The following is a 13,043-nucleotide window of genomic DNA, read 5'->3' on the forward strand; positions in this document are numbered from 1 at the left end:
CTCCTGCACCTCTTTTTCTACGAAATGACCGCTGCATAAGAGCATAAGGTCTGATGCAGTGCTAAGAAAGGGAATGGAAGTCTAGCACCATTTCATACAGTTTTGGTCTCTTTAATGGGTGGATTCTGCTGAGGGTTTTCACAAAGCACACATGACCCACAAAGAGTCTAGTTGCAGCTCACATTCTCGTTAACACATGAAGCTGCCTTGTACCACTGATCTATCAAGGGCAGTATTGTCTGCTCTGACTGGCAGTGGCTCTCCAGGGTACCAGCTAGAGGTCTTTTGCACAGGGGCATCCTTAAGCTATTGCCTATGGCAATAGTGGAGGGACACTCATGGTCCCTGGCTGGCTGGCCAACCAGCAGTTCAGGGCACATCCTGGCCTTGGGACTCACTTGCCTGACACTGCAGCGGGACAAAGGGGGTGGGGTTGCTCTAGAAACCACCAAATTTCTATGAGATTTCACAGAGATTTCAGGGATTCCTAGAGCATTTTCCAAAAAAAGGCATGTTGGGATTTGGGTGCAATTCCCCCCTCTCACTTTCTCATGCCAGATCTTCAGTGAAATGAGCCCTGAGCCTTCTGGCAGGTCAGTGGCTCTGGACACACCCAAGACAGCCAATGCGGGAAGGGTGCTCAAACCAGGCCTGCTTTCACATCATTTACTGCCAGAGTCTTTTACATGGGAGATGTTGAACTTGGAATATTCTGTACACAAAGCAGGTGCCCTGCCACTGATTCACAGTCCTCCAGTCAACTCTCCTAAGACACCTGGCAGCCGTAATTCTCATTTGAAAGAGACAAAAACAAGCTGCACATGTAGCTGCCTTATGCTGAGTCAGACCATTGGCCTGTCAAGGTCAGTCCTTTCTAGTATGGCAGCTGCACTGTAGGATCTCAGGCAGAGGCCTTTCACCTCACCTACTAGCCAATTCTTTTAATTGGAGAAGCCAAGGATTGGACTGGGGAACTTCTGTATGCCAAGCAGATGCTCTACAACTCAGCCATGGTCTTTCCCACACTTCATGACTGGAGACAGGCATTTGAGAATATCATTTGCTTTATTATTTACTTCTTTTATAACCCCTCTTTCTCCCTTTGAGGACCCAAAGTGGCTTGCATCGTTCTCCTATCTTCCATTTTATCCCAACAACAACCTTGTGAGTTAGGTTAGGCTGAATATGTGTGACTGGGCCAAGGTCTCTGCAGCCTTCAGTGCCATAAGAGCATCCCTTCTCCTCTTCTGATTTACTGTTCAACCTCTGGAACAAGGGTGGCCTTAAGATTTAATTTGGTTTGTAGGAGCTGAGAATGGTATGAAAGCCACTTAAATTCACCATCTACACCTGGTGCCAGGTTGCTGTCTGGTTTTGACTCCCCCCCCCATTCCTGAATGATATTATATTTACAAACATGGTACCAGCTCACTCCACCCCTGCTTTTGTTTCATGCTGATCTACTGATGGGATGGAATTGAAGAAGGATGGAGAAATCTACATGCATTTCATTATAGAGCTGCACACTCCACTGAGAAACCTTGAGTGGCTTTTTAAAATTCCTAAATAAAGACAAGACACTTAAGCTGCAGAAACAAGTATAAATCTGCTGACTGGGTTTTTCAGGGTGGATTGTTGTTGTTTTGCCAGCCATCACATAGTCTATCTTTTCCTTTTCCCTAACCTTTGAACTCTCACTCTGGTGGTTCAGGTAGAAAAAAACCTTCTAAATCTTTCAATATGACTCGCACAATAGGTTCTCACTCTTCGTATCCAGTTGCTGTAATTGTGAGTCAGGTGGATTTTCCCCCTTTTCCATTTATCTGTGAATCACAATTCAGTCTCAGCAGTTCTTTTCAATTCCCAGCCCTCTGCCAGCTATAAATGTTCTGATTTTTATTTCCTCACCCCAGCTTTTAGATTTTTTCGTTCAGCAAATATCAGTTGTTATACCTGGCTTGCCTAATCTATAAAAGCTACAGGAGACTTCAGTGATCCAAGTGATCCAATGATCTCAGCATTCCACAATTAAGGATAAATCTGCCCATCAATCTCCAATTTTGACATATTTATTTCCTTCACTGTGTTCCCCCCCCCCAGAATTAAAACCAAACAAATGATAACTGCATAAACTAAGCGTGTTATTCCTGTTTGGTCCTTGAATCTGTTAAACATCTTCATTATGCTGTATGCTAGTTTACTGCTCACCTTCCACCTATATGTATGGACTGGCAATTTCCATTTCATTGTATCTGAAGTGTGTGTGCACACGAAAGCTTATACCTTGAATAAAACTCTGTTGGTCTTAAAGGTGCCCCACTGGACTCAAACTTTGTTCTGCTGCTTCAGACCAACACAGCTACCCACTTGGCCAATAACAGTTTGCTTTTTAAAAAAAAAGTTTAATCATACAGTGCAGTTGGTTGTACATCTAGCTGCCGTTCCATGGATTACAGGGAATTACAGGGAAGAGAAGCTGACACATCTTCATCCACAGTAGCAATTTTTTTTAAAAAAAAATCCAAATTCTTGCAGTGGGAGTGATTTAGCTGGGGAAAGTACCAATAAAAAGTCTTGTACCTTGGTAAATAGGAATGGTTGGAACCAGCTGTATGCAGTTGTTGTTTTTTTGGCACATGCGACAGGTCAAATTCTATTGCCATGGTAGCGCACGGTGCACCCAGAGCATCCATAGTCTCTGTATACTTGATGTCTTACTAACTCTGGTCCAAAGAACTGGAGGACATAGAAGCACAGTATAGGAAAAGCATGCAGGAGAGCAGATCTTGTTTAGTGTGTAGATCTCGACTTCTGTCAAGTAATGCTGTACACCCTGCAGCCCATGTCACAGAGTCTGGTGGTTTTATCTTAGAAGTTTTTTGGAGAAACCATACATACAGAACTTTCCACAGCCAATTATCCTTTTTCATTTAAAAAAACAGCTGTGTTTAGCAGCTGTTTTATCAATTGCTGTTAGCCATACAATGGAACTTCCACATTCAGAGACAGTATACTTCTGCATGCCTGGTGCTGGGGACAAGCAACAAGGTTGGCTGTTAATTTAATGCCATGTTTGAGAGTTTCCCAGCCTCTGCAGTCAACACTGAACTGGATGGTACTTTGGTCTCGTCCAGCAGAGCTCATCTTATCACATTTTGCACATTATTTTTTTCTTCCTCGTTGTACATAATAATGATAAAACGTTATCTTACAAACCAGAGATGTGTGCGTAGGTTGGGGGAGAGCAGAGACAATTTTGCCATGACCTTACACAGTAAGGATATTACTTTGTCCATGGGGCCTGATGTCTTTGGGCAAATCTCAGTGTGTGGAGCTGTTTCCAACTGTACGATTCTATTAGATAATACCAAGGAGCATTGAGCCCTTTGTCTGTATTTGTGTTCTGATACAAAAGGGTTCTTCTTAAGATCTTACGTTTGCTGGTATTGATGTTGGACTATTTTTTAATATATTAGACCCGATGCGCCAAAATGAAGGCAAATTCTGAAGTGCATGGGGTGGTTGTATTTAACACATGCAACAAAGCACTTTGATCTTTAATACTGAGGGTCGCAGTTTGTAGTAACTGGTGATAAACAGTCCACTGTTGCTTTCTGTCAGAGGCAGGCTGAGACAAGAGATAGAGACTCCCAGTTTTGAAAATTTACTTGTAAATAGGAGCAGAAGTATGATAAATCCTTATTCTATTGCAGCCCTATTGTAATTCTAGTCCTATTGCATTGTTTATTGGATGTCTTATACTGTCTGTCTAAATTTTCTTTAGTCACATTTTGTAATCTGTCTTGAGACTCAGCAAGAAAGGTGGTCTATAAATGAAGTAAATAAATAATTTCATAAAAAGGGGGGGGTGCATATTCAGACCCCAATTGCCATTAAACACAGTAGATTATCTGGGGGCAGTCATTCTCCCATATCCTAACCTACCTCACATGGTTGTGCCGAGGATTACTGAAAGAGGGGAAGATCCATGAATGCAACCATGATTTCCTTGGAGAAAGCTCATGTCTTCCTACAGTGTGTGGTTTTACTAGCGTTATGCAGTACCTTTTCCCCTGCACTGTTAGAAGGGGGGAAAGATGAGCAAATTAGGTGTCTGTCATTTTTATCCTTCCAGAGTTCATAACAGCAAAACTATGGAGTGTTGGAATTGTTAAATCTGTTCTGAATTGGAATTCCTGAGAATACCCAGTCAGGGATCCAATGGTGTCATCTGTTTTTCCCCTGGAATCCCCTTGATCTTGGTGGAATGGAAATTACTTCCTGCTTCTGAGCCATTTGGCCCATCACCTAGGCTAGCCTGATCTCATCAGATCTTGGAAGCTAAGCAGAGAGACCCACAAGGAATTCCAGGGTGGATATGCAGAAGAAGGCAATAGCGAACCACCTCTGTTAGTCTCTTGCCTTGAAAGCCCTACGGGGTCACCATAAGTCGACTGCAGCTTGACAGCACTTTACACACACACACAAAGTAGGCCATTTGTAATTCTGCTGTTGTCTCTGATATTTTCTAAGAGTCTTCCAAAGGGGGCTGAATGAAAGGATGCTGGGCCACAACCAAGGCTTTAGATGGGGTCATCAGACTGCTGTCTCCATGCAATACTGTCAACAACACAAGCCACATCCCGTTGTACCAGCTGAGAAGTGAGGCTTGCAATCTTTCCTCTTCCAAAGGGGGCTGAATGAAAGGATGCTGGGCCACAACCAAGGCTTTAGATGGGGTCATCAGACTGCTGTCTCCATGCAATACTGTCAACAACACAAGCCACATCCCGTTGTACCAGCTGAGAAGTGAGGCTTGCAATCTTTCCTTCCAAGACATAACAATTGCAAAAATTCATAAGCTTTCATATACTTGCAGCCATGGCAATTTAAAGTGCTCTTTCTCATGCTGTTTGCTGTAAAGCAAATGCTTGGGGGATATAAAATGAGATGGATAATGAACCCTCATTGGAATGTGAATGGCCAAACTGAAACTGTGCAGAACGCTTTTGATGCTTGTATTTGGATGCTGTATTTGAGAGCTCACTTTGGAATGGAAATGGCTCTTCCATTCATCCTGATGTCAGTTAGAATGCCCATATGAATAGTTTATGCACTGCCTTGATGCTCGCATTTGTACATGAATGCCTGATTATTCTTCCTTGTGCTGTCAGAGGCACTTTGCAGGCTTATCCATAGTACTGGTGAAAGGGTGTAACTTTTCCCCTACCTGTGCTGTTCCTCTTCCTCTATATGTAGGCATGGATTAAGGCGTGCTGAGACCCTGAATGATTACCAAAAATGGTGATTTAGTAATGTTTAATAACTTTTCTTGTTTTTAAAAGACCCAGAGGCCCTAAACTGTAGCCTATTTAGCTTGTGCATAAATCCAGCTCTGACATCACATAGTCTATCTTTTCCTTTTCCCCAACCTTTGAACTCTCACTCTGGTGGTACAGGTAGGAAAAAAAACTTCTAAATCTTTCAATATGACTTGCACAATAGGTTCTCACTCTTTGTATCCAGTTGCTGTAATTGTGAGTCAGGTGGATTTTCCCCCTTTTCCATTTATCTGTGAATCACAATTCAGTCTCAGCAGTTCTTTTCAATTCCCAACCCTCTGCCAGCTATAAATGTTCTGATTTTTATTTCCTCACCCCAGCTTTTAGATTTTTTCGTTCAGCAAATATCAGTTGTTATACCTGGCTTGCCTAATCTATAAAAGCTCCAGGAGACTTCAGTGATCCAAGTGATCCAATGATCTCAGCATTCCACAATTAAGGATAAATCTGCCCATCAATCTCCAATTTTGACATATTTATTTCCTTCACTGTGTTCCCCCCCCCCAGAATTAAAACCAAACAAATGATAACTGCATAAACTAAGCGTGTTATTCCTGTTTGGTCCTTGAATCTGTTAAACATCTTCATTATGCTGTATGCTAGTTTACTGCTCACCTTCCACCTATATGTATGGACTGGCAATTTCCATTTCATTGTATCTGAAGTTTGCGTGCACACGAAAGCTTATACCTTGAATAAAACTCTGTTGGTCTTAAAGGTGCCCCACTGGACTCAAACTTTGTTCTGCTGCTTCAGACCAACACAGCTACCCACTTGGCCAATAACAGTTTGCTTTTTAAAAAAAAAGTTTAATCATACAGTGCAGTTGGTTGTACATCTAGCTGCCGTTCCATGGATTACAGGGAATTACAGGGAAGAGAAGCTGACACATCTTCATCCACAGTAGCAATTTTTTTTAAAAAAAAATCCAAATTCTTGCAGTGGGAGTGATTTAGCTGGGGAAAGTACCAATAAAAAGTCTTGTACCTTGGTAAATAGGAATGGTTGGAACCAGCAGTATGCAGTTGTTGTTTTTTTGGCACATGCGACAGGTCAAATTCTATTGCCATGGTAGCGCACGGTGCACCCAGAGCATCCATAGTCTCTGTATACTTGATGTCTTACTAACTCTGGTCCAAAGAACTGGAGGACATAGAAGCACAGTATAGGAAAAGCATGCAGGAGAGCAGATCTTGTTTAGTGTGTAGATCTCGACTTCTGTCAAGTAATGCTGTACACCCTGCAGCCCATGTCACAGAGTCTGGTGGTTTTATCTTAGAAGTTTTTTGGAGAAACCATACATACAGAACTTTCCACAGCCAATTATCCTTTTTCATTTAAAAAAACAGCTGTGTTTAGCAGCTGTTTTATCAATTGCTGTTAGCCATACAATGGAACTTCCACATTCAGAGACAGTATACTTCTGCATGCCTGGTGCTGGGGACAAGCAACAAGGTTGGCTGTTAATTTAATGCCATGTTTGAGAGTTTCCCAGCCTCTGCAGTCAACACTGAACTGGATGGTACTTTGGTCTCGTCCAGCAGAGCTCATCTTATCACATTTTGCACATTATTTTTTTCTTCCTCGTTGTACATAATAACGATAAAACGTTATCTTACAAACCAGAGATGTGTGCGTAGGTTGGGGGAGAGCAGAGACAATTTTGCCATGACCTTACATAGTAAGGATATTACTTTGTCCATGGGGCCTGATGTCTTTGGGCAAATCTCAGTGTGTGGAGCTGTTTCCAACTGTATGATTCTATTAGATAATACCAAGGAGCATTGAGCCCTTTGTCTGTATTTGTGTTCTGATACAAAAGGGTTCTTCTTAAGATCTTACGTTTGCTGGTATTGACATTGGACTATTTTTTAATATATTAGACCCGATGCGCCAAAATGAAGGCAAATTCTGAAGTGCATGGGGTGGTTGTATTTAACACATGCAACAAAGCACTTTGATCTTTAATACTGAGGGTCGCAGTTTGTAGTAACTGGTGATAAACAGTCCACTGTTGCTTTCTGTCAGAGGCAGGCTGAGACAAGAGATAGAGACTCCCAGTTTTGAAAATTTACTTGTAAATAGGAGCAGAAGTATGATAAATCCTTATTCTATTGCAGCCCTATTGTAATTCTAGTCCTATTGCATTGTTTATTGGATGTCTTATACTGTCTGTCTAAATTTTCTTTAGTCACATTTTGTAATCTGTCTTGAGACTCAGCAAGAAAGGTGGTCTATAAATGAAGTAAATAAATAATTTCATAAACGTCGGGCACCTAAAAATGGTGGCTATGGGCTGAGTACTCCCAGTCCCAATCTGGAACTTTAAATTTATCTTTGTCTAATGCCACCATACTGTCTATATCCCACCCCCATCTGTGGCAGCCACTGAGTGTGATGATGTTGAGACACACTGCATTTCGTTTCTGTTATGGAGAAGGAGAACTTGAGACGAGGTTGCCATTTTCTGAAGCAGCACTGAGTTTAATTTTTGACTTTTGTATCATGCCTCCAGCAGGTTCTTTGGAGAGGCAGCATAGAAATGGTCTACATAAATAAATACAGTAAAATGTAGTGTGATGTTTAGTTCATTCTAAGGACCCAAGTCAGATAAGGCATTAGAAGGAAGCTAGTATGGTACAGTGTATAATATGTCAGAAAGGGGGGGGTGCATATTCAGACCCCAATTGCCATTAAACACAGTAGATTATCTGGGGGCAGTCATTCTCCCATATCCTAACCTACCTCACATGGTTGTGCCGAGGATTACTGAAAGAGGGGAAGATCCATGAATGCAACCATGATTTCCTTGGAGAAAGCTCATGTCTTCCTACAGTGTGTGGTTTTACTAGCGTTATGCAGTACCTTTTCCCCTGCACTGTTAGAAGGGGGGAAAGATGAGCAAATTAGGTGTCTGTCATTTTTATCCTTCCAGAGTTCATAACAGCAAAACTATGGAGTGTTGGAATTGTTAAATCTGTTCTGAATTGGAATTCCTGAGAATACCCAGTCAGGGATCCAATGGTATCATCTGTTTTTCCCCTGGAATCCCCTTGATCTTGGTGGAATGGAAATTACTTCCTGCTTCTGAGCCATTTGGCCCATCACCTAGGCTAGCCTGATCTCATCAGATCTTGGAAGCTAAGCAGAGAGACCCACAAGAAATTCCAGGATGGATATGCAGAAGAAGGCAATGGCGAACCACCTCTGTTAGTCTCTTGCCTTGAAAGCCCTACGGGGTCACCATAAGTCGACTGCAGCTTGACAGCACTTTACACACACACACAAAGTAGGCCATTTGTAATTCTGCTGTTGTCTCTGATATTTTCTAAGAGTCTTCCAAAGGGGGCTGAATGAAAGTAGGAAAAGAATGCAGTGCCATTTTTTTAATGCTGCCAGTTTAATTGTTCCCTGTTGCAGTTGTTTTACTCTCATTGTTTTATGGCTGTTAGTTATGGGCTGACATGGCTGGTTGTTGCTCTTTGAAGCCGTGCTGAATAGGTCCCCTAGGAGTTTTGCCTAAAGCACTGGGAGCAGCTCATTGCGGTCTCTGAAGCCTTCCAAAGGGGGCTGAATGAAAGGATGCTGGGCCACAACCAAGGCTTTAGATGGGGTCATCAGACTGCTGTCTCCATGCAATACTGTCAACAACACAAGCCACATCCCGTTGTACCAGCTGAGAAGTGAGGCTTGCAATCTTTCCTTCCAAGACATAACAATTGCAAAAATTCATAAGCTTTCATATACTTGCAGCCATGACAATTTAAAGTGCTCTTTCTCATGCTGTTTGCTGTAAAGCAAATGCTTGGGGGATATAAAATGAGATGGATAATGAACCCTCATTGGAATGTGAATGGCCAAACTGAAACTGTGCAGAACGCTTTTGATGCTTGTATTTGGATGCTGTATTTGAGAGCTCACTTTGGAATGGAAATGGCTCTTCCATTCATCCTGATGTCAGTTAGAATGCCCATATGAATAGTTTATGCACTGCCTTGATGCTTGCATTTGTACATGAATGCCTGATTATTCTTCCTTGTGCTGTCAGAGGCACTTTGCAGGCTTATCCATAGTACTGGTGAAAGGGTGTAACTTTTCCCCTACCTGTGCTGTTCCTCTTCCTCTATATGTAGGCATGGATTAAGGCGTGCTGAGACCCTGAATGATTACCAAAAATGGTGATTTAGTAATGTTTAATAACTTTTCTTGTTTTTAAAAGACCCAGAGGCCCTAAACTGTAGCCTACTTAGCTTGTGCATAAATCCAGCTCTGCTTGTCTGGCAGTGCTCTCTCAAACTTTTGTTAGAGAAGAAAGTACTTGGGGTTGGATCCTGTATGTGCAGTGCTTGGCATCCTGTGTGTGCAGTTAGTGCCCTCAAGTGGCTTCTGACTTATGGTGACCCTATGAATAAATCAAAACATCCTATCATTAACAGCCCTGCTTAGGTCTTGCAGACTGAGGGCTGTGGCTTCTTTAATGAGTCAGTCCATCTCATGTTCCATCTTCCTGAAAGGTGCTTGGGGGGCAACAGTGGGAGGGCTTCTGGAGTTCTGGCCCCACAAATTTTGTTAGTCTTTAATGTGCTATTGCACTCTTACTCTTTCTACTGCTGTTAGAAACCACAACATTCAAAAACCAGTGGGTGAAAAATTTAACCTTCCAGGACATTCAGTTGCTGACCGAAGAGTAGCAGTTCTCTTACAAAGGTATTGCGGGAGCCGAAGCCCCCTGGCAGCTCGTTGGATGAGCTAGTGGAGGACTGGCATGGCCGGCTCTCCGCGGCCATCGACGAGATTGCTCCCAGGCGTCCTCTCCGGACTCGCCTTAGGCAGGCGCCCTGGTATAGCTCTCTCTCTGGCTCTCTCTCTCTCTCTCTCTCTGGCTCTCTCTCTGGCTCTCTCTCTCTCTCTCTCTCTGGCTCTCTCTCTGGCTCTCTCTCTCTCTCTCTCTCTGGCTCTCTCTCTGGCTCTTTTACTCCCCCTCCCTCTTCCCCCCTCTTTTTCTCTGAAGAAGTGTGCTTGCACACACAGGCTTATACCTGGAATAAAACTTTGTTGGTCTTAAAGATGTCACAGGACTCCCTCCCCCTCCCTCTCTCTCTGGCTCTTTCACTCCCCTTCCCTTCCTCCCCAAAGGAAGAGGTGGAGGTGGGGGAGCACTCAGCCAATCGAGGGAAGGGAGGCTTGTCTTTCTTTCTCTCCTTTCCTCTGTGAAGCAGGAGAGGAGAGGGCTGGGCAAAAGGGAGCTGTGATGCAGAAAGCAGATGAGAGCCAGTTGCTCATAAGCCAGATTGGAGCCCTGCATGGGCTGGTTCTGGCCCATGGGCCATATGTTTGACACCCCTGGTTTAGGCAAACCTGTCATTTAAGAAAGGGCAGTGTGAACAACCATCCTTCCCAGGACATAGCCACACCACATACTCTTTACTAAACCTTCCTAGGGAGCTGTGGGCATTATAAGCTTTATAAATTGTACCTGCATCCAGGACATTCATCTCCTGGAGGGGAATGCTGAAATATTCCCAGTTTTGAAGTGCAGAACTCAAAGACTATCAGAAAACTGGCTGTTTTGAGGTACTGTCAAGGCCGATGGGCCAGTCAATACTGTGTAGTTTGGCTCTGGGTAGGCAGCAGGTAAGGAAGGTACATGTAATCTGACATCAGTTGGGTATTCTTCTTAAAGACCGCTGGCACAGACTGTGAAGCCAGGCTAGAGGTGGAGGCTTTATAGAGCCAGGTGAGGTTTTTCTGGCCTCTCATGTCACCTAACAACTACTGAGTCAGCAAACTACTATATCTTCTTTCAGCCAGCTTTGTTGGCAGTGCTTAAGAGCACAGAACAGTAGGCCAATGTTCCTCTCTTCTAACAAGCTGCACAATGGCATAGCAAATAAGGCAATTGGGTCCAGCTGCCTGAATACTCTATACAAGACCACTATGGCCTACAGGACCATAGCGTACGTCAAGCAATACCTGTAATTGGGAATGATGAATCAGGGAAAATTAGTTTGAGGATTTTTCTCCCGGAAATCATTTCAGCTGTTGAAATTCAGACAACATCCCATCTATTATGTTCTGTTTTCCTCTGAGCCATAGCTAATTACATCCATTTACTTCTTATCTTTCTAGGGTGATATCAAACACTGGAATCAAGCTTTTACCAACTGTTAACCAGATACATTCTTTGCAGAATTTTGTGTTGTAAGTTCTTCTTGGAATTTTTTGGGGGGCGGGTTTGACATATTTCCCAAGCAAGGGGAAGGGACATTGTTTTATGTTGTGGTTTTATACATTTTAGAGCTCATTAACCACTTTATGTGCTATAAATATAGTGGAAAGAAGGATTAAAACGTTCAAAATAAATTAATCTGTATATCTAATATACCTATTGATGCCTTACACACACACACATCCACACAACAGAGCCAACCAGATCTAGGGTAAAGGTTTCACCAAAGTCAGGAGAATCCTCCAAGTCTGCAGAAAGATACCAAATGTTTTTTTTTTTTTTAAATGGGCAGAAACAAAAACCCAAAACAAGAATGTTGGTGTCTGCTTATCTGCACACAAAGAAAGGAACAAGATTTCTCAGTCAGCATTTTGGGTTGCTGAGGTGACTCCTCACAGCAATGAACTTTCTGCCTCAGGTGGTACTGTTCAATGCCCTCTGCCGAGAATTGAGTACCAGGTGGCTTGTCTGATGATTGGCAGAGGATGCTAAACCCCCCTCTAGATTCTCTGGAACACAACGAGAGGTTGTCCGAACACTGTGGCAGGCACTGGCAGCAGTAGCCACAATAATAAGAAGGGGGAGCTGAATGGGAGGAAGGTGAGGACAAAATGGGGAGAGCAGAGCCAGTGCAGGGAGGGGGGCTGGCATGGGGGAAAGTGAGCTCAAGGATGAGGAGAGAAAGGAAGCCAAGTCAAAGAGTGGAAATGAGGGATGAGGATGCAGTCAGTTACAGAAGAGCAAAGACTGAACAGACGAAACAGAGGGTGGCAGGAAAGGCAAAAGTACAAACAACAAAGCAGGGGAGAGTGGGGTGGGGTTTCCCCTCCCCTCTGAGAGACCTGCCAGGTCCCTGTTTTGCAAATACTGAAGCTGATACACATGTAATTAGTGGGAAATATCTCTCAAAGTTTAAAGTTGCATACAAACACCTTCTAAAAACACAAAGAAATTACATTTTTAACCTCAAGCCTTCTAAAAACACAAAGAAATTACATTTTAACCTCAAGAAGAAGATGAGAAGAAGGGTTTTTATGCCTACTTTTCTCTACCCCAAGCAGTCTCAAAGCAGCTTACAATTGCCTCTCCTTTTCTCTCCCCACAACAGTCACCTTGTAAGGTAGGTGGGGCTGAGAGAGTTCTGAGAGAACTGTGACTAGGGTTGCCAGGAGGGGTGACTTACCAGGACCAGCAGGGAGGCCTGTCCAACATACAGCAATGTGTCTACGTCACTGCCCACATGGCCCGCAAGTCAGGGCTATTTTGGGGCAGGAACGCACAGGAACAGAGTTCCGGCTGGCTTCAGAGTTGGCCACACCCACTACAGCCAAAACCTCTGCGTGCGTGGCTATAGAGGGAAGGCCTGGAGAGTGACACCACCACCCCCGCGACTCCAAGGCCGGGGGGGGGACGGGCCCTCGAAGGATCAGGGAGGCATTTAAATGCCTCCCCATGCCTTCCCCAGCCTGTCC

At 43.6% G+C, this 13,043-nt stretch overlaps 1 protein-coding gene across 1 annotated transcript in view; it reads left to right on the forward strand.

Annotated features, from left to right (window-relative positions):
* FSHR (follicle stimulating hormone receptor) overlaps positions 1-13,043 on the forward strand; it is a gene marked incomplete at its 5' end in the record, with an annotated part of 73,137 nt that overhangs the window by 11,126 nt on the left and 48,968 nt on the right. Inside the window, one exon of the mRNA XM_015427667.1 lies at positions 11,472-11,543. Coding sequence (XP_015283153.1) covers positions 11,472-11,543 — 72 coding nt within the window. The remainder of the gene's footprint in view (positions 1-11,471; positions 11,544-13,043) is intronic.

This window comes from Gekko japonicus, unplaced genomic scaffold (genome assembly GCF_001447785.1).
Source record: "Gekko japonicus isolate JY-2015 unplaced genomic scaffold, Gekko_japonicus_V1.1 scaffold174, whole genome shotgun sequence".
NCBI classification, from domain to species: Eukaryota; Metazoa; Chordata; class Lepidosauria; order Squamata; family Gekkonidae; genus Gekko; species Gekko japonicus.